The sequence below is a fragment of the Ahaetulla prasina genome, chromosome 7, assembly GCF_028640845.1.
Source record: "Ahaetulla prasina isolate Xishuangbanna chromosome 7, ASM2864084v1, whole genome shotgun sequence".
In the NCBI taxonomy this organism is placed as follows: Eukaryota; Metazoa; Chordata; class Lepidosauria; order Squamata; family Colubridae; genus Ahaetulla; species Ahaetulla prasina.
Window position 1 is genome coordinate 40,490,831 of NC_080545.1, and position 20,972 is coordinate 40,511,802.

Consider the following 20,972-nt stretch of genomic DNA (forward strand, 5'->3'; position numbering starts at 1 on the left):
AGTTGAAATAGAAGTAATAGAAAAGAGAATTCAAGAGAGTCAAATGAGTGTTGAAGCTGAGGTGACCCCAGTGATGCTATCATCTGAGGAACAACCACAAGAACAAAGGGTGACGAGGGGAGCCCTCAAGCGTAAAGAAAAGGAGCAACAACTTCAAAGCAAAGGTTAGGATTTTGCTACGAAAGCGGTGGGAGGAGCAAGGCCGAAGATTCGGGAGGATGATCTTCAGCTGATTGTTCAAAAGCTTCAGGAGGCCAGTAATGGCAAATAAAATTTTGACCTGGAATGTCAATGGTTTGAATTCAGCTCAGAAAAGAAGAAAAATATTTCATTATTTGAAACAATTTAAAAATGATGTGATTTGTTTACAAGAGACACATATTAAACTATCAGATCAAAAATACCTAATAAACTCAAAATTAGGTAAACACTTTGTTGCTTCAGCTTTGGATAAGAAAAATGGTATAGTGGTATATTTGAGAAAAGGTATACCAGCCAAATTAATTGAAGCAGATATCCAAGGAAGATATATCGCTATTGAACTTGTGTTAGAAGGAAAAAAGACACTCTTGATTGGTATATGTGCACCTAATCAGCAACAAGAAAAACTCTATAGGATGTTGCATGATAAACTGACTCTTTGGGATTATAAATCGTTTATTATACTAGGGGATTGGAATGATGTAATAGATATCCGAAAAGATAAGAGAATTCTCTCTAAGAAAATTCCTACACATGCAAAGCTGCCCAAATCTTTTTTTGGGATGATGGAAGATTTTGAGTTGAGAGATGTATGGAGAATGCGGAATCTTGAAGATAGAGATTTTACTTTTTTTTCTGATAGGCATCAATCTTTTTGACGTATTGATTTTATATTAATCACTAATGATTTGCTTCTTAGGGTGAAGAAAACGAAGATATTTCCAAGGTATTTATCTGACCATAGTCCAGTTTGGTTGGAATTGCAACAAGAAAAAGGTAGTAGAAAATCCTGGAGAATAAATGAAAAATTTGTTTAGATATGAAGATAATGCAAATCAATGTAAAAAATGAAAGAATTTTTTGATGATAATTTGAATAGGGGAACATCGATAGAAATGATTTGGACGTGAGTAAGGCCTTTGTAAGAGGAGTCTTAATATACATTAATAATAAACAGAGAAGTAAAAAACAAAAACAGCGTAGGTATTTAGAAGAGGAAATCCAAAAGAAACAACAATTACTAATACATAATCCACATGATCAAAAACTAAAAGATGCGATAAAGATACTACAGAGTCAATTTAATATGATAATGGCAGACCAGGTGGCAACAAACATACAGTATGCTAAACATAATACTTTTTGTAATGCAAATAGACCTGGTAGGTGGTTAGCATATATCTTAAGGAAAAAAACAAAAAGCACGTATTATAGAAAAAATAGAATATAAAGGTAAAGAGAGATATCAACAGGATAAAATTAAAAAAGGCTTTTTAAGAATATTATACATATTTAAATGCTAAAGATACAATCTTGAACACGGATATTGATAAATATTTGAAAGAGTACAAGGTTAAAGGTTTAACCTTAGAACAAAGGGAAGAATTGAATTGGCCTATAATTTCTGAAGAAATTATTTTGACTATAAAACAATTAAAAATGGAAAAAAAACCTGGTACGGATGGACTTAGAGCAATTTATTATAAAAATTTACAGAATGAGATAGTAGGTCCACTTAAGGAATTATTTAATCAGATACAATTAGGAAGGGGAATACCCCCATCATGGAGAACTACTTTCATTTCATTGATACCAAAAGAAGAACAGGATTGCTCTAAACCTGGGAATTATAGGCCGATTTCACTTTTGAATAATGATTATAAGATTTTTGCTAAAATAATAGCGAATAGATTAATGTTAATTCTGCAACAAAGAATTCACACTAATCAATCTGGATTTATAAAGGGGAGGCAGATGAGGAATAATGTTAGACAGATTGTAAATTTATTGGCATATTTAGAAAAGAACAATCAGATTTCTGCAGCATTTATTTTTTGGGATGCAGAGAAAGCCTTTGATCGCCTGCATTGGGAATTTTTATTTAAATTAATACATAAAATGCAATTTGGAGATTGTTTTATGAGAATAATTAGAACGATTTATGGAGAGCAAACAGCACAGATAATAGTTAATGGTAGTTTGACAGAAGTTTTTAAGATTGTGAAAGGAATAAGACAAGGGTGCCCCCTATCACCATTACTGTTTATTTTAACTCTGGAGCCATTACTGGATAAAATAAGAGAGGGAAAGGAGATAGAGGGAATTAAAATTAGACAACATGAGTATAAAGTGAGAGCATTTGCTGATGATTTGGTGATTATTTTGTCAAATCTTAAAAACTCAAGTGTATGTTTGTTGGAAATAATTGATCAATATGGAAAAGTTTCAGGGTTTAAAGTAAATCAGAATAAAACAAAAGTGATAACAAAAAATATGACTAGACAACAGAAAGAAAAATTAGAGGAAACAACAGGATTTGAAATTGTAAAAAAGGTCAAATACCTAGGGGTTTATATTACTTCTTCAAATGTGAAATTGTATAAGAATAACTTTGAGGTATTATGGCAAAAAGTTCAGAAGGAAATGCTCGGCTGGAAAAAATTACAATTATCATTATTGGGGAGAATAGCAACCATTAAAATGAATGTTTTACCTAGATTTTTATTTTTGTTTCAGATGATACCAATAATTAAGAAAGATAAAAATTTGGAAGAATGGCAGATTGGAATTAATAAATTTATATGGGAAGGTAAAAAAGCGAGAGTTAAAATGAAAATAATTCAAGACATACGGGAGAGGGGAGGTTTAAAAGTGCCCAATTTTAAATTATATTATGAAGCAGCTGCTCTTTCGGTAATAAGTGATTGGTTTAACTTAACGGAGGAAAGGATTTTGAATATAGAAGGTTATGATTTACTATATGGATGGCATGCATATTTATTGTATGATAAAAAACTGGATAGAGCCTTTAAGAATCATGGGTTAAGAATTGTTCTTCTGCGTGTCTGGAAGAAATACTATTACAAGTTGAATTATAAAATTCCTATTTGGGCAAACCCCAGGCATGCAATAGAGAATATAAATATAGAACAGAAACAGGAATTGATTACTTATAAAGAACTCTTATATTTTGAGAGAGGTAATTTACAGTTAAAATCCTTGCAACAATTAAAAGAAGAAGGGAGAAACTATACTTGGTTCCAATATGGGCAATTATGAGCTAGCTGGAAAGAAGACCAGAAAATTGGTATCATGCAGAATGAAGAAAACTTGGTAAAACAAATCATAAATCAAACTCAGGCGCATATAAAGAGATTGTATAATGTGTTGATAGAATAGACTCTGAAAGGGATTTAATAAAGGATTATATGATAAAATGGGCACAAAATATTCAAGAACCAATATATTTGGAAACTTGGGAAAAAGTCTGGGTTAGAAATCTTAAATTTACGCAAGCACAGAACTTAAGGGAAAATTTTATAAAATGTTTTATAGGTGGCACTTAGACCCTAAGAAATTATCATGTATGTATCCAGATATGCAAGTGAAATGTTGGAGATGTAATTGTGATGATGCTACATATTTTCGTATTTGTAAGAAGATTAAGGCTTTTTGGATAAGGATCTGGTGGATTATACAAAATGTTTTGAAAAAGAAGATAAAGTTCCTACCACAAATTTTTCTTATTGGGAATTATTACGGACTGTACAGTAATTGAGACTAAGTTGATTTTAAATTTAATAACAGCGGCAAGACTACTGATAGGACAATACTGGAAGAAAAAAGAGTTACCTACAATAGAAGAATGGATATTGAAAGTTGCTAATTTGGCTGAGATGGCTAAAATTTCAGCCTTTTTGAAAGACACTACACAAGAAAAATATCTAACTGAATGGAAAAAATGGATTGAATATACGCAAAATAGATATCAGATTAAGAGATTTCAGATTGCTTTTGAATGATGTATTTATCTTTGATTTGTAGGGGGAAGTTAGGATTTGAGAAGAAGGGGAAGATTATAATTTGTGTTAGGGGAAATTTAGCGTATGATTGTTTTTTCTTTTGAACTATACCTTGTGTTTGTTCTGGGAAGTCGGGGGGGGGGAGAGAAGAGGGTGGTTTTGGAGGGAGGATGGAGGGGATGGAGTGGGGGAGAGGGGGAAATTTTTGTAAAATTTTTTTCAATAAAAAAAAATTTCCCAGGCAGGGGAGGGATTTTCGGTTTTTTTCTTCTTCTGCGTGGCACCACTTGGCCAGCAGGTGGCCCCCGGCCTCCATCAGAATCTGCTACCGCTGGGGATCGTGTTTCTTGCTCTCACTCCCCCAGAACCTCTTCACTATGGGCCACCCCTCCAGTAGCTCTTGTGGCAGTTTCTTCATCTTCATCCCCCTCTCCCCAGGAGGACCGAATGGGGGATTCATACCTTTGCCGGGCTTCTTGCCTCTCGATCACCTCTCGGTATAGTCTTACTGCCTCAGCGAACTGAAACTTATCTTTGACTCCAGAAGATAGGCTCAAATTACAGAAAGATCTTGACAGACTTGAACATTGGGCGCTATCTAACAAAATGAAATTCAACAGTGAAAAAAGTAAGGTTCTACATTTAGGCAAAAAAACCAAAATGCACAGGTACCATATATGTGGTACCTTGCTCAATAGTAGTACCTGTGAGAGGGATCTTGGAGTCCTAGTGGACAACCATTTAGATATGAGCCAGCAGTGTGCAGCAGCTGTTAAAAAAGCCAACACAGTTCTGGGCTGCATAAACAGAGGGATAGAATCAAGATCACGTGAAGTGTTAGTACCACTTTATAATGCCTTGGTAAGGCCACACTTGGAATATTGCATCCAGTTTTGGTCGCCACGATGTAAAAAAGATGTTGAGACTCTAGAAAGAGTGCAGAGAAGAGCAACAAAGATGATTAGGGGACTGGAGGCTAAAACATATGAAGAACGATTGCAGGAACTGGGTATGTCTCGTTTAATGAAAAGAAGAACTAGGGGAGACATGATAACAGTGTTCCAATATCTCAGGGGCTGCCACAGAGAAGTGGGAGTTGGACTGTTCTCCAAAGCACCTGAGGGTAGAACAAGAAACAATGGGTGGAAACTGATCAACTGATCAAAATATGGAATATATTTTGGGATCTCAATGAAAAGGAGCAAATTGGAATATATATATATATTGCCAAAATATTTTTATTTTTTATAAACACAAAAAAAAGTCATTGTGAACAAATTATTGGTCAGGTACATCTTAAAACATTAAATTTCACCCAAATTATAATATAATACAATGTATTTTCTTCTTCTTAAATTTACTTATTTATTTGCACAGATGTAATAAAAAAAATCAAATTCAACCTATTCTGAAAGGTATTTAAAAGAAGTCTAGTCCCCAAGCTTAATTCCCTAAAACATCATTAATAAATCTTCTATTAAGTTTTTAAATTTCACCAACCAAAGCTTTATGTCTTCATTACTAATCAGAGGTCAGACCATCCAAAAAACTCTTTCTTAAAACTGCCCAGCAATCACATAAACAATTTCTTTCTTATATAGGAGTAGTCCTGAACTCACAAAGACCACTCCCCCATCATCTTCCTCTGCCTCTAAATCAATAACCTATATTTAAAAAATTTCTATCTCATCAGTTATTAATACCTAACAAAAAATTTAACATTTAAAAGGGTAATTACTAATCATTTCCATCAGTTATTCCTCCAGTATATTAAATTGTTTCCTTAGAAGTTTTTATCAAATTGTTTTATTACCTTACTTATTTGTAAAAACAAGAAAAGAAAGAAAAAAAGACTTTGTCCTCAACGTAATAACACTCATTTCCCTCTTATCCCAATTTATTCTGCTATCTTTCCCTCCATTCCCCAAAACATCAATTATTGATGTCTTGTGGCTCAACAGACTAATGCAGTCTGTTATTAAAACAGCTGCCTGCAATTACTGCAGGTTCTAGTCCCACCAGGCCCAAGGTTGACTCATCCTTCCATCCTTTATAAGGTAGGTAAAATGAGGACCCAGATTGTTGGGGGCAATAAGTTGACTTTGTATATAAATATACAAATAGGATGAAGACTATTGCTAACATAGTGTAAGCCGCCCTGAGTCTTCAGAGAAGGGTGGGATATAAATGCGAATTAAAAAATTTTTTGTTATAGTTGTCACTTATATTTTAACATAAATATTAACATTTTCTAATTAAATTCTTAACATAATTCTGAGAGCAGCCATTAAGTCCTTTCAAAAAAAAAAAAGGCGTCAACAGAGCCTTCTCCATGGGAATAGTCTGCTATTCCATTCTTGCATTCTTCCTCTGCTTCTGGATTCACTTAAATAACAAATTCTCCGCTTAATTCTATAATCCAACGACAAGCCATCTATAGTTCTATTCCAAAACTGTTGTGTAGGCCCAGCAACACCAATCCTCATGGGAATAGTTATTAGAAAGCTATTCGACTCTAGCTATCTTCCTCTGCCTCTAGATGTCTCTATTTGAAACAGTTGCGAATCACAAATAGTAAGTAGCCATTTTGGTGACAAAGTTTCTTTGTTCTCAGATGCTTTAGTATGTAAAGGTCAATTTTCTGAGATTTTTCCTTAACTATATTATGGAATTAAATTGTGAATATTTTAAATCCAGAGAAACAATTTTCTCTTCTTTTTTCTTCACTCTTTAATTGTCCTCTTTTAAGTTACAATCTCAATTTAGCACTGTATCCATTTTATATTTCTCAGCTTATTTGTCTTCCGAATTCTTGTCTCCTGCTAATTTCTTTAATGTTCCATGAGTTTAGAGTAGAGAGATTTAAGATATTCGCTTAAAATCAATTCAATAATTTCTTTAACTCTTTTCTCTTATTTCTTTTATTTCCTATATAGTCCATTGAAACTTCCAGGAGTCTCAAAACCATTGCTTAATTAGAAAATTTATTTTTTCCTTTCCTTATTTGATTAGGGCTCTACTTCCATTCCAAGCCCCATCAATGCTGATTCACTTCCAGAATGTGTATTCTTTAAATTGATTCCTTCCACTTTCACTTCTTATTCAATTAGCCACCAGTCTAAGAGTTTTCCCCGAGGCTTGTGCCTATTTTAAAATGCTATTTCTTCGTGAGATCATGACTTCAACAATTTGTTCCTTAGTGCTTCTTCCTCCTGCTCGATCTTGTGACCACCGCGGCTTTGTTGCAGCTGCCACGATAGACAATGGCTGTTGCATTCCACCCCGCTAGGTCAGGGGAAAAGGTCCGGAGCTGTGGGGAGTTTGCAAGCTCCCCGTTCGCTCCGGTGGCTCCCGCATCTTCGCTGCCCCTTCAAGGCAGCTATGGTCCGATTCTAGAATTGGACGGACCCTCAGGTCGGGGGGATATCGGCGCAAACCCAGGAGACATCAGGGATTGCGACCGTGTCGCCCGTGACACTGGCCATTCCTCCTCGAGCAAATTGGAATATATGATTTGGCTAAAATTAATATAGAATCTGGAAAGCAATAGAAAATGTCCATGAATTCCGTATTCTTTACCAATTCCATTTGCCATATCCACATATGTCCAAGCCTCCTAATTGGCCCTTCAATCCTCCTATAACACTTGTTAGCAATTCAAATCCTGAAGAAAAAAGCACTTGGTCTAGTAGATTATATGTTGACTGCCAACCAGAAACCTTCTGCAGGACAAACTTCTGAATGGGGAGGGAAGGGTGGGAGAATAATAAGTAAATACATTTCTGAAATGAATATTCTTTCCTTGCCGCCTCTGATTTCCAAATTGTCCTCCAACCCAACTTTACCAGATCCTTAGGAAATGAGTTTTGATCTGGGAACTGCATCTGATCAAACAATTATAGTATCAGTAGTTATTTCTCTGGAGGATATAAAGATTGATTTCTCTCTTCTCTCCATATAAAAATGATATTTTAGGATGGGAGAAGGGAAGAGAGAGTCCTTTTCAGCCAAGTTCCCCAGAGGGGGAGAGAAGGGAGGAGAGCTGTTCAACCTCAACAGATGCAGAGAATCTGCAGAAAAATTACAGATCCTTGCTGAGTTGGCTATGTGAAAAAGAGGGAGGAAAGAAGCACCAATTTTCTTTAGCTAAAGAAGATGGGAATAATTGCTCTTGAAGTGGGAGGTGATGTGAGAGCTCACTTGGTCAAAAACAAACAGTCTGATACCAGATCTGTTTGTTACTAAAGACAGGCGCCACATTATATAGGCACGAGGAAAATGAAAGAATTTAAGACATAATTTCACTATATATTTGATACCAAATCACTGAGATTCATTTACAATAGCAATATTACTTTTATACAATTTATTTGAAACTTTGCATAAACAAACTTTATTTGTGCCTATTTATCTGAAAATTTGCTCCCTCGGAATTTATTCTTCAAAGGGTTTATTTGTTTGTCTGCTTGTTTTTGTTGCCTTGCCAACCAAGGGAAGCCTGACAGATTTCCCAGTGACAAAAGAAGTAGTCACTTCCCTCCCTCCTTCCCTCTCCTCTTTCTCTCTCTGTCTCTCTTTCTCTCTCTGTCTCTCTCTCTCTCTGTCTCTCTCTCTCTCTGTGAGTGTCTCTGTCTCTCCCTCTCTCTGTCAGCCTCCACTCCAATCCTCACTATTTTTTGTACAATTCATATTCAGTAGTTAGAATGTAAAAGGGTTCTTTCTGTAATGTAAAATAGTTAAGGATGTAAGATGTATCATTGCCCCATACAGGGTAAGGAAAGAGGGCCCTTTAAGAGTGTCGTCTGACATAACAGTGGGGGAGGGGTGATTAACGGCTGAATGTTAAGAGCGCAGGCTTTTTCAACAGACACTGCATTCCTGAGATGATTAACAGCTAGAGACCGGCAGAAGAAGATTACCACGGGGCCCGGGAAGGAGCTGGCATTGGACCAGACCAGCCTGACCTCCTGAGGAGAGGAGGGACAAATGGGGGGATATGAAATGTTAGCCATATTTTGTCTCAGATCCAACTTCATACTGCTGCAATCAAGATGTACCTAGTAAAAGTACTTTTCTTTATTTTCAAATGAAGTCAAGGTGTATTCTTTCCTAGATATAATCAGAGGCAGCCTGACATTAAGTTGGATCTCACAGCATGTCGACCAGAAAGCTAAAGGCCGGATGAAAACTATCAGGCAAGGTAGGGGACCAGTGGCTGACTACAGCCAGGAGTTCAGTGATCTGGTTCCCCTGATGAGAGGATGGTCAGAGGTGACCCTTGTGGACATTTACAAAGATGGACTGAATGGAGAGCTGTATGAATTGTGTCGGGCATGGGCCTCTCCAACCACGTTGTACGGCTGGTACACCCTGGCAGCGGAGATGGAAATCGAGCTAGCGAAGGATCGTAGCCGAAGAGAGCGCGCTGGAAGGCCAAACCCTGCCTATTTTCCTAGAGGTCCTCCAAGGGATGCCCTTACATCAGAGAGTGGGAGGCAACGCTCGACTGCGTGCTACAGATGTGGTAAAGAAGGCCACCAAGCAACTGACTGTCGGGCGAAGCTGGTACCTAAGACGACCCCTGATGGTGAAAAGGAACTAGTGAAACCAGATGCTAAGGCACGAAAGCCGGCAAAGGTGGGAGAAGGCGTTGCCAAGAAGGCCACTCCCATCAGGGAGGAGCGAGAAACGCTGACCGAATCCGATGACAGCAAAACCACGTCAGAGTCCGATGAAGATCTTCTGGTGAGTTGGACACGGGGTCACTGGGACATCCCGGTCAAACTGCATGTCCCCTCTTCGTGTAATAAGGGGGAAATGCTAGCGCTACTAGACTCTGGGTGTACTAGATGCATCATTAGTCCCGAGGTAGTAGAGAAAATGGAACTAAAACTGAGAACCCTATGTAGGCCCATAGCCTTTGCCCAATTGGATGGCTCTGTGGCAGGGGGAGGACCCACCCATTTTGTAACAGAACCCATAGAAATGATAATGGGAGACCATCGTGAGGTCCTAAACTTCATAGTAGCCCCGGGGATGGACCAACCCCTGTTGCTAGGGTTGTCATGGCTACGGAAGTGGAACCCCCATATTAACTGGAAGACGGGAGTCTTATGTTTTCGCTCTAGGACACTAAGAGGGGAGAAAAGAGAAACCAAGGAGGGATCTACCGTGGCCATGTCCCATGACGTGATGGGGGCAATGACAGAGCGAATAGAAGGGGAGGAGAGGATACCTAAGGAATACTGGGACTTGTGAGAAGTCTTTAGTGAGAAAGCATCAGATGTTCTACCTCCCCATAGGCCTACTGACTGTGCAATAGACATACTTCCAGGGGTAAAGCTTCCAAAACCAAAAGCTTATCCCATGACCCAAAAAGAATTGGGGGAACTACGTAAATTTATAGACAAAAACTTAGAGTGGGGGTTTATCCAACCAGCTAGATCCCGTGTGGCTGCACCAGTGATGTTCCGAGAAAAGAAAGATGGCTCTTTTCGTCTTATTGTTGACTATAGAAATCTTAACGCGGTATGCGCCGAAAACGTATACCCCATGCCGCTCATGAAAGATATGTTAGCGCATCTAGCGAAAGGAAAGTTTTTCACCAAATTAGACCTATGAGAGGCTTACTACAGAGTTCGTATAAAGGAGGGGGATGAATGGAAAACCGCTTTCAACTGTCCTCTAGGGTGTTTCCAGTTTCGAGTACTGCCGTTTGTACTGCAGGGGGCGTCCGCAGTTTTCATGCAACTGATAAATGAAATACACCATCAGCATGTTTAAAGGGGTTCTTGTCTACCTTGACGACATACTTATCTATACAGAAACAATGGAAGAACATATTAAACTAGTAAGAGCTGTTCTCAAAAAGTTATTATCTGCAGAACTTTATTGCAAGCTATCCAAATGTGATTTCCATCAAACAAAAATAAACTACTTAGGGTACCGCATATCGGCGGATGGATTAGAAATGGACCCAGAGAAAGTGAAAGCTGTCTTGGAATGGGCCCCCCCACGCACACGCAAACAGCTACAAAGTTTTTTGGGATTTGCAAACTTTTATTGTCAATTCATCCCCTCCTTTGCTCAAATTGCTTTGCCAATCACCAACCTCTTAAAAACTAAAGGAGATACAAAACCCAAACCATCATTACCTCTCGAATGGACAATGGAATGTCAAGCAGCGTTTGAGAAATTGAAACGACTGTTTGCCGCTGAACCTATTTTAAAACACCCCGACATGGATGTTCCTTTTGTGATACAAGCAGATGCTAGTGATGTAGCAGTCAGAGCCGTTTTACTCCAAAACAATGCCGATGGTAAACTACAACCTTGTGCTTTCACTTCTCGAAAATTGACTGAAACTGAAAGACGGTGGGCTATTTGGGAAAAAGAAGCATTTGCAGTTCATTGGGCTCTTCGCACATGGAGACAATTCTTAGAAGGTTCTAATCATCCTTTTGAAGTTTGGACTGATCACAAAAATTTAGAAGCGCTAAAAACTCCTAGAAAACTTTCACCTAAACAAGCCCGTTGGGCTCAATATTTTAACCGCTTTAATTTCACCTTACATTACATTCCTGGAGGAAAAAACTTTTTGGCAGATGCTCTTTCACGTTTGCCCCAATACAATGGTACACGCTCCGAGGTGGTTTGCCCAATACTTCCCATTCAGCAGTTAGCAGCTCCGGCTATAACTCGAAGCCATACCAAAACTGAGACATCACTGCCAGATGAACTAAGTTGTTTAAGGAAGCTTTGAACTCCGATGACTGGTTCTTGGCGCATTCGCATGAATGCACGCTCTGTGATGGACTGGCTTGGGTTGGAGCGAAACTATATGTTCTTCTATCACTCAGAGAAACCATCCTACAACGATGCCATGATGCCAAAATGGCAGGACATTTTGGATTTGTGAAAACCTTGCATCTTCTTGTTCAAAAAAGTTTTATTTTGATATTCTTGTCCAATAACATATCCATTAACATATTTAATGTACCATCATATACAATTAATCGGGTCTGCCCGGTCACCACCCCCTTCCTTTTCCTTAGACTCTCCTTCTCTACCTTCTTCTACTTTCCATAGCCATCCTCCCCCTCTCTTATCTACATCCTCTCCTCTTTCCTCCCTACTCCTTTCTTCTCCCTCTTCCCCTCTTCCTTCCTTTCCTCCTCCTCCTCTTCTCTTTCCTCCTTCTCTCTTCTACTTCCTTCTTTTCCATCATTCTAAAGTAGTAGCCGGGCAGATCCGATCTTACATTAATTATACATCTTCAATCATTTTTGTACATTAACTATCAATCCATTTTCTACCCCCTCCCCCTCCCTTCCCCTTCCTCCCCCCACCCCCCAGGACTTCCGAGAACCGAATACAGGGTATAAAACTAACAACAAAAATTAAAATCTAGCACAAATCATAATCCATAATCATTCCTTAAAATCTCCACTCCCCTTCCAGAGACAAAGAAGATACTTTTCTTCCAATCCATTATATATCAGACCATTCCACTCCTAGAGTTCTCAGAAGTTTCCGATTGAGTTAGTGTTTGTTCTTGAATAAAGTACATAATTTTTAATATCCAACCTTCATCAATCAATATCAAAACAACGTTCCATCTTCCAATATTCACCAAGGGTTCTTCTAAAATGTCTTTCTTCCTTAAGCAGTCTCTCAAAAATAGTTCATATTTCCAACTTAGTTTCTTTAATTTTTCTGTCCAACCTTCAAGGGTAAGCAATAGTCCATCTTTTCACATCTTTAACATTTATATACCACAAATAATATTACAAATATCCAAAATATCAATTGTAATAGTTAAAATCTTCACTTTACCTTACTTATATCAAATAACATTATTAAAATTACACCTATAACTTATCCAAAATATACCTATTATAACAATTACATTCTAATTAACATTACATCCATCTCTTAAATGTAATATTTAATCCAAATTCCTAAATTTTACTATCTATCCTCCAAAGTTAAACAATATTCCATCTTCCTATTCCTTTATACCTTAAATATATCAAATAGTACCCCTAAAATTACACATTTATATCCACAATAAATCATTTACAAAAATTAACCATAATCATATATAATAGAGTTAAACATTCTCCTCCTTCTTCTGTCTTACATTTTCCACCATCTATTCACCATTCAACTTAACATCTGTTAATAAAGAATTCCCAATCTTTAATACATTAGTATAAAAATCTCGTGCTTTACAGATTGTGTTGAGAAAATACTTTCTTCCTTTATAATTCAGTGTTAAACCAACTGGAACCTCCCATCTAAAATATATCTGATGTTTCTTAAGCTCATCCACCAGAAAGGCAAATTCTTTTCTCTTTCTTAACATTTTAGGAGGAATTTCCTTCATCATTATTATATCTTGTCCTAATATTTGAAATTTATTTTTATAAAATGCTTGCAAAATTCCATACCTAATCCTCTTATTTGTAAAATAAATAACCACATCTCTCGGTAAACACTTCTGCCTTGCCAACCAAGAATTAACACGATAATTTTTTTCAATATTAACTTCAAAATCTTCTGATTCCACTCCCTCTATCTGAGCAAAGGCCTGAATAAAAATCTCTTTCAAATTTTCTCCTTTACCCTCTTTTAATCCTCTCACCCTTATAGCATATTCCATTAATTTATATTGTAATATAAGCCTTTCTTCATCTGCTTTATCAGCCTTAACCTGAATATCATCTATTTTATTTTCTAAATTCAAATTAATTTGAACTTCATCTATTTTCCTTTGCAAATCTAAATTAATTTGGTTAAATTCATTCAGTCTTTCTTCTGTCTGTGTACTAGATAACAATAATGGGGTAATTGATTCCTTTAATTTTTTCATCTCCCTGCTCTGCTCTTCCATCAAATCTTTAAAATCCAGTATTTCTTTCTCCATTTCATTAAATTTTTGATCTATTTCTGAAAGATGAGCCTCCATAAGCTCCTGTAAAAAATTCCTTAGACTTTCTTTAATATCCTCTCTCAATTTCCGTACCTGAAGTGAAGAAATTTCCAATATTTTAGAAGTGGCTAAATCTCTTTGCTTAAAAGCCATTTTTAAACTAAGTACCGTATATACTCGAGTATAAGCCGAGTTTTTCAGCACGTTTTTTGTGCTGAAAAACTTCCCCTCGGCTTATACTCGGGTCTATACGGCTTATACTCGAGTTTTTTTTTTTTTTTAAGCCCCTCGGCTTATACTCGAGTATATACGGCTTATACTCGAGTTTTTTTTTTTTCTTTTTTTCACATTTTACCGGACGGAAGCCCTGCCGGTGCAGTGAGAGGGCGGGGCGGGGGAGCCGCCAGCCTTCTCAGCTGGGGGAGGGGGGGTTTCCCCAACCGGGAGGTGCCTCATTTCCCACCCTCGGCTTATACTCGAGTCCCCAGTTTACCCCAGTTTTTGGGGTAAAATTGGGGACCTCGGCTTATACTCGGATCGGCTTATATTCGAGTATATACGGTAATATCAAAAAGAAGAAAAAAGAAAGGGGGGAATAAAAAGAAAAAAAAACCCAATAAGTTTTTCTTCTTAAACACTGTAAGAAAAAGATAATAAAAAAAAAAAGAATAGATTTTTTTTAAAAAGAATTCCATTTAAAAAAAAAAATCTTGTTATTTTCTTCTTAAAGGTTCCACGCCAACAATTGTAATCAGCATTTCCTTAGCTTTCACTTTCAAAACACAAAACGCCATCTTTCTTCATTTCCACTCTTGAATACGAATAACTTCTCTGTCAGGGAGTTAAAATCATCTTACAATCCAATGCCGGCCCTCCTGCAATCGGCTTTTTCCGTGTTGACAGTTTATCAAATAATCCTCTCCAGTCACGGAGATGGACGCTGCATTTTGTTCTGCTTTTGCAGAAGCGTTCTGGATTCTGGAGCTTTTTTTGAACTATAGAAGGAGCGTTCCCAACAAACCACCAGAAATCATTCTGGGGCTTTTCTTGGGGGCTCAACTTCAGTTCAAATGCTCATCTCCTCCCTCCCTCCAAGGGCAGAGATTTAAGAGCTGTTGACAGCAGATTAACGCTGTCTAAACAGCTCTCACAGAATCACAAAGAACGGGCGGACTGAAATCGCCTGCCATTTAACACAGCGGAGCCAACCCGGAAGCCGAAACCTTGCATCTTCTTAAAAGACAATTTTGGTGGCCAAGTCTTAAAAAGGACATTCAATCGTATATAACAAGTTGCCCTGTTTGCGCATCATCTAAAAGGCCTCCAGGAAAACCTCCTGGACTACTTCAAACAGTAGCCCGGCCAGGAGCCCCATGGAAAGAAATATCCATGGATTTCATAGTGGAGCTACCCGAAAGTGCAGGCAATACTGTAATCTGGGTAGTCACAGACCTTTTCTCCAAACAAGTCCATTTTATTCCATGTTCAAAAATACCCTCCTCGAAGACTCTGACGAAGTTGTTTGTACAACACATTTATAGACTCCATGGAGTTCCTGAATGCATCATCTCAGATCGAGGAGTTCAATTCACTTCTCAATTTTGGAAAGAATTTTTGTGACTGATTGGCTCCGCCCAAGGATTAAACTCCTCCCATCATCCCCAGACTAATGGAAGTTGTGAACACTCAAACTCGGTACTAGAACAATATTTACGTTGCTACATTAACTATCAACAAGACAATTGGGCAGACTTACTACCTTTTGCTGAAGTCGCCTACAATAACTCAATTCATAGTAGCACGGGATTTACTCCTTTTAAAATAGCTTCAGGCCAAGACTTTGTTCCCATTTCGGAACTTCCAAAGGAAAAAACCACAGTTTCCTCCTTGTCAGAATGGATAGATCAAATACAAAGCACATGGAAAATGACTCGCAAGGCGATCGATGACGCTCACCGTGCACATAAAAAACAAGCGGATAAAAAAAGATCCCCTGAGAACAAATACCAAGTTGGAGATAGAGTTTATCTCTCCACCAAATATTTACAAACCACTCAAAAATCTAAAAAACTGGGACCTAAGTATGTGGGACCTTTCCCCATAGTGAAAATCATCAACCCCGTGACTATACAGCTAGAATTACCAAAAACACTTAGAAGAATTCACCCCGTTTTCCATGTAAGCTTGCTGAAACCAGAACACACGTCTACTTTCCGTGCAAACCATACACCCCCTCCTATACCAATTCTCATAGAGGGCGGACAACATTTTGAAGTAAAAGAAATCTTGGATTCAAGAAAACATAGAAATAAAATTCAATATCTCATTGCTTGGAAGCACTTCCCTTTGTCCCAAGCTGAATGGGTGAACAAGGAAGATGTTCGTGCTTCAGAAAAGATAGCACAATTCTATAAAAAATATCCTGACAAACCCTAACTTTTCTCTTTTTCTTTCTAGGACTGACGTCCTTGTTGCAGAAGGGCCGAATGTCAGCCTCCACTCCAATCCTCACATATTTTTTGTACAATTTATATTCAGTAGTTACAATGTAAAAGGGTTCTTTCTGTAATGTAAAATAGTTAAGGATGTAAGATGTATCATTGCCCCATACAGGGTAAGGGAAGAGGGCCCTTTAAGAGTGTCGTCTGACATAACAGTGGGGGAGGGGTGATTAACGGCTGAATGTTAAGAGCAGGGACTTTTTCAACAGACACTGCATTCCTGAGATGATTAACAGCTAGAGACCGCGGAAGAAGATTACCACGGGGCCCGAGAAGGAGCTGGCATTGGACCAGACCAGCCTGACCTCCTGAGGAGAGGAGGGACAAATGGGGGGATATGAAATGTTAGCCATATTTTGCCTCAGATCCAACTTTATACTGCTGCAATCAAGATGTACCTAGTAAAAGTAGTTTTCTTTATTTTCAAATGAAGTCAAGGTGTATTCTTTCCTAGATATAATCAGACGCAGCCTGACACTCTCTCTCTCTCTCACAGACACACACACTGAGATACACAAATAAACACAAGAATAAAAAATAAACTCAGCTGATCAGCACAGAATTAATGGGTTTCATGAGATTGCATCACAAGGAAACATCTGATTGGTTTTTTACATTGACCAATTGACATTACTCCAGGAATAACAGGACAAAGCAGATTTGCATGGCAAAACAATTTTATATGGCCTCAATGTTACAACTTTACATTTTCCCAATTCCTTAATCAGTCTTAATTTGTTCTGTATAACACACAATACAGTTCAGCAATGAAAAACCAGTTAACAATCTTGAATATTTAGAGGTAATCCAATTCCTGTTTTTCTTTCATTGTCTTTCATTCCAGATTTCTCTCTTTTGTGGTGGGGTAGGACAACAGAGAAAGAGCCATTTCCTTAACAGCAGGCAATTTTTATGTAGCATGTCACCATTGGCACATGAAATAATCGTTCTTCTCTCTGTATGAAGTAATAAGATCTCCAAGCATCTACCCAGATTTTGGAATCAGCTTACTATTAGCTATAAAGCACTAATATATGTTAAGCAAAATGCCTAGCTTCGGTAAGGAATATTCTTGAATGCCTACAGATCTTTATTTGCCATCATTTGGGCAAGAAATTACACAGATTTTCAGAACTTTGAGAATCAGAAAATGGCAGCAATAAGAATCAAAATAAGGTAGGGCAGATGCCTCTATATATTCATTTATTTTTCATCCAAGATGAAAAATGTATATCGCTTCCTATGATGTACCACAGATTAGTGATATGTAGCAATAAATAGGAACTAAAAATGAACGCTTCTACTGAATGATTTGATTTGGGGAAGAATAAAAAGGGAAAGTAGAAGCAAAACAAAAACAAATGTTAAAACTTCTAAAATGTCAAAAAAAATCCATTAATTTTTTTTCTTTAAAGAAAAGACAAGAACAAATCTATCCCTTACAACAACGAGCACCATTCTGAAGTGTTCGTGTTACTAGTCCCAAAGCTGACTTTTGATATTTTCATTCTGTTGAATGGCAGTTATTGTAGTTCTTGGGGCAATGGGGCTTCCTCTATATAAAAATAGCATGTATCACTCTTTCTATTTAAATGCCCAGAATATTTTATGATAATGGTTATAGTGACACACTCTGGTTGATCTGTAGAAGAACAGTGTCTACAGAACCTCCAGTGATTATGTGGGCAGCTATGGACTTGCCTTTCCCAACCTGGTGACCTCTAAAAATATCTGGAATAGTTCATTATCAAAATCTGAAATTGATTGGGCTTTTGGATTTTACCCCAATCTGAAAAAGGCTGTAATTTTTATTTACAAGTGTTTTTACATTTGTTTTATAAAGTTACACTTGTCTTACATTTGACACCATGGAAGAAATTTTTAAAAAAATCATTACTGGAATACCTAACAATATATTGTACACCGCCCTGAGTCCTTCGGGAGAAGGGCGGTATAAAAATTTAATAAAATAAAATAAATAAATAAATATTATTACCAGTCCACTCTCTAAACAATTTAACTACATTAAAATAATAATTATCAACATTAAATAAATTATGCATTAACTAACTTTTTTTAATGCAATAAGCTCCACAGTTTAGTTTCACTACACATTAATTTATGTAATTTGGCTAAAATAAATCCCAATAGAAACAACAAATGCACTTTCAACAGAAAATATTTTATCTTTATAAAACAATTCATTAAATATCAATCTCATGGAAGATATTGCTGTTTGCAAACTAAGGAATAAAAGAATCATAAGGAAAAAATAGCTTAATTAAAAACTACTATTGTATATAGAAATAATGCAGTTTTTTCTATTTTGTTAGTTTGGGGAGTTTTAATCAAAGGAAAAGGCAAATGTTTTTAAGTGACTGTCATTATTTATGCAACATTTGCAATGCCAGACATAGACATATTGCCAGCATTTTCTTCTAAGCGACAATTAACCCAAAAGCTTAGCCTGTTCCAGCAAATAAACCAATTTCAGCCTGTCTAAACTAATCTGTATTTATTATGCAAGGCTTTCTCTGGCTAGCAAAATAAGCCATCTGCCACTATATTCCCTGCTGACCCTTAATGTAAGGTCTATCAATCAAAGAAGAGCTACAAAAGTGAAGGGAAGTGGGGGGGGGGAGTAGGAAATAGGCGATGCTTTAAAAACACTGGGAGAATCCTTCCTGAGGAAATGTTGCCTTGTGAGCCCAATGGAATCGCACCTGTCTTCAAAATTAATGCAAAAAGTTCAATCAAATGCCTGAGTCTGCAAGCTCAGCCGACCCTTCCCGGAGAATCATCCCTCAGCCACAGCTGCAACCCAGAAAGGTTGGGCATCCTTACCTTGGAAGAAGAACGCTTTGCTGCCGTTGTGCAGTCCCGGAACTTGCCACACTCCAGCCACAGAGTCCCCCAACTGCAACTCGCTCAGCACATCAATCTGCACCGAAGGGTCCACGCCAATGCCGAAAACTGAATCCAGAAAAATAAAAGATTACCACGTAATGGGGCAACTTTTCTCCCTCCGCAGTTTTCTTCCCCCGACCTCGGTTTTCTCCTCTCTAACGATAGACCCGAGATCCCCTTGGGTTAGCCGCACCTATCATTCAGGCTACGAGACCTAGTTTCGTGCGGTCCATTGGCAAAGTTCTGGGGTTCTAATATTGGCCTCCAACTCTCCTCCCGACCTCTTCACTGGCGGAGACAGATCCCAATTCTTCCCAAGAGATTAAAGAGCCGCCCGGATCAAAGGCACCCCGTGGGGGTTGGGGAAGAAAGGAAATTGGTGGGGAACCCTTGGTTCCTTGCCCTTACCTGAGCTCAGGCAGAAGAGCAGGCACAAAGTGCTCGCGAATACCGGCGGGGATTCCATAGGACTGGAGAGGGAGAGACGTTCAGTGCAAAGTCCTCCTCCGGAAGCAGATCACGGCGAAAAAAGCAATCTCTCGCGGAGGCTCTTTTCCCTTAGGAAAAACTAAGGCTCCTGCAAGCGAAGGTCAATGAAATCGGAACCAGCCCCAAAGCTTGCAGCATCCTCCCGGGCGTGTCAAGCCGAGAGCAGCAGCAGCCCGGCGCCGCAAAGCCCGAAGCCGGCCCTGTCCCTAAAACTGTGGGGGAAAAGAGCCGGAAACCACGTCCCGCGTGGGGCAGTGCCAGGAGCTCCCTGTGGGAAGCGAGGCGAGTAGCGTGGGGAAGAGGAACCTAATGCGTGCCTAGCTCTCTCTCTCACACACACTAGGCTTCCTCGCCAAGCCCCGCAGCCGTTACCAATAGCAGCAGCAGGAGCCGCTGCCGCCGCTGTTGCCGTCGCCTCTCTATCGAACGGCGCCGGCGAGACTTCAGGCTCCTCCTCGTAGCATCAAAAGGGACCGAGGCGACGACAGGTTGTAAGAGGAGGAGGCGGGTTGCGGCTGGTGACGACAGGCGGCTGGGCGGGCTGGCCCTAAGGCACCTCCCGCGCCCCTCGACGCGTGCTTCAGTCCCTTCCGCAGATGGGAAAGCGCCGAGAACCGGGAAATCCTTCTCCAGTTGGACCTCGTTCCCGGCTTTGGTTTTCTGCCAAAGATGCATTCGTCCCCATTCAGTCCTCACACAGCGCGCAACCCTCTATTGCAGTGGTCACCAACTGGTGGTCTGTAGACCACTGGTAATCCGTGAGGAAATTTTGGTGGTCCGCAGAAAAATTATTTGCATTTTTTATATTGCACTAAATACTATTTATATTTTTTTTAAATCATATTAGTGGTCCATGGGATTTAAAATTATGAATTTAGTGGTCCCTGAGGTCCAAAAGGTTGGTGACCCCTGTTCGATTGATCTAAAGCTGGAAATTCCTACAGTGAGAGTTGAACCGTCCCCAGCAGTTGGAGAATGGCCCATCTTGGTCCCCTTTTACCTGTAAGAACCTCCTGCGCATCTCTATTCATTCAATTTGCCATGATTAAAGAAACACATTCGGGCAGGTCTCAGAATTCTCATGTGACCTAGAAACTGTGAAGAAATGATACAACTCCATTGCCTTCGACAAGACCT

General features: G+C 38.7%; 1 protein-coding gene across 2 annotated transcripts in view; it reads right to left on the reverse strand.

The window, feature by feature from the left end:
- NELL2 (neural EGFL like 2) overlaps positions 1-20,312 on the reverse strand; it is a 551,557-nt gene extending 531,245 nt beyond the window's left edge. For both annotated transcript variants that reach the window (XM_058191222.1, XM_058191220.1), the window contains exons 1-2: positions 19,755-20,312; positions 19,284-19,412 (exon numbers count right to left, since the gene is read on the reverse strand). In XM_058191222.1, the coding sequence (XP_058047205.1) occupies positions 19,284-19,412; positions 19,755-19,812 (187 nt within the window). In that variant the 5' untranslated portion in view covers positions 19,813-20,312. The remainder of the gene's footprint in view (positions 1-19,283; positions 19,413-19,754) is intronic.
- Positions 20,313-20,972: the final 660 nt, after the last annotated feature.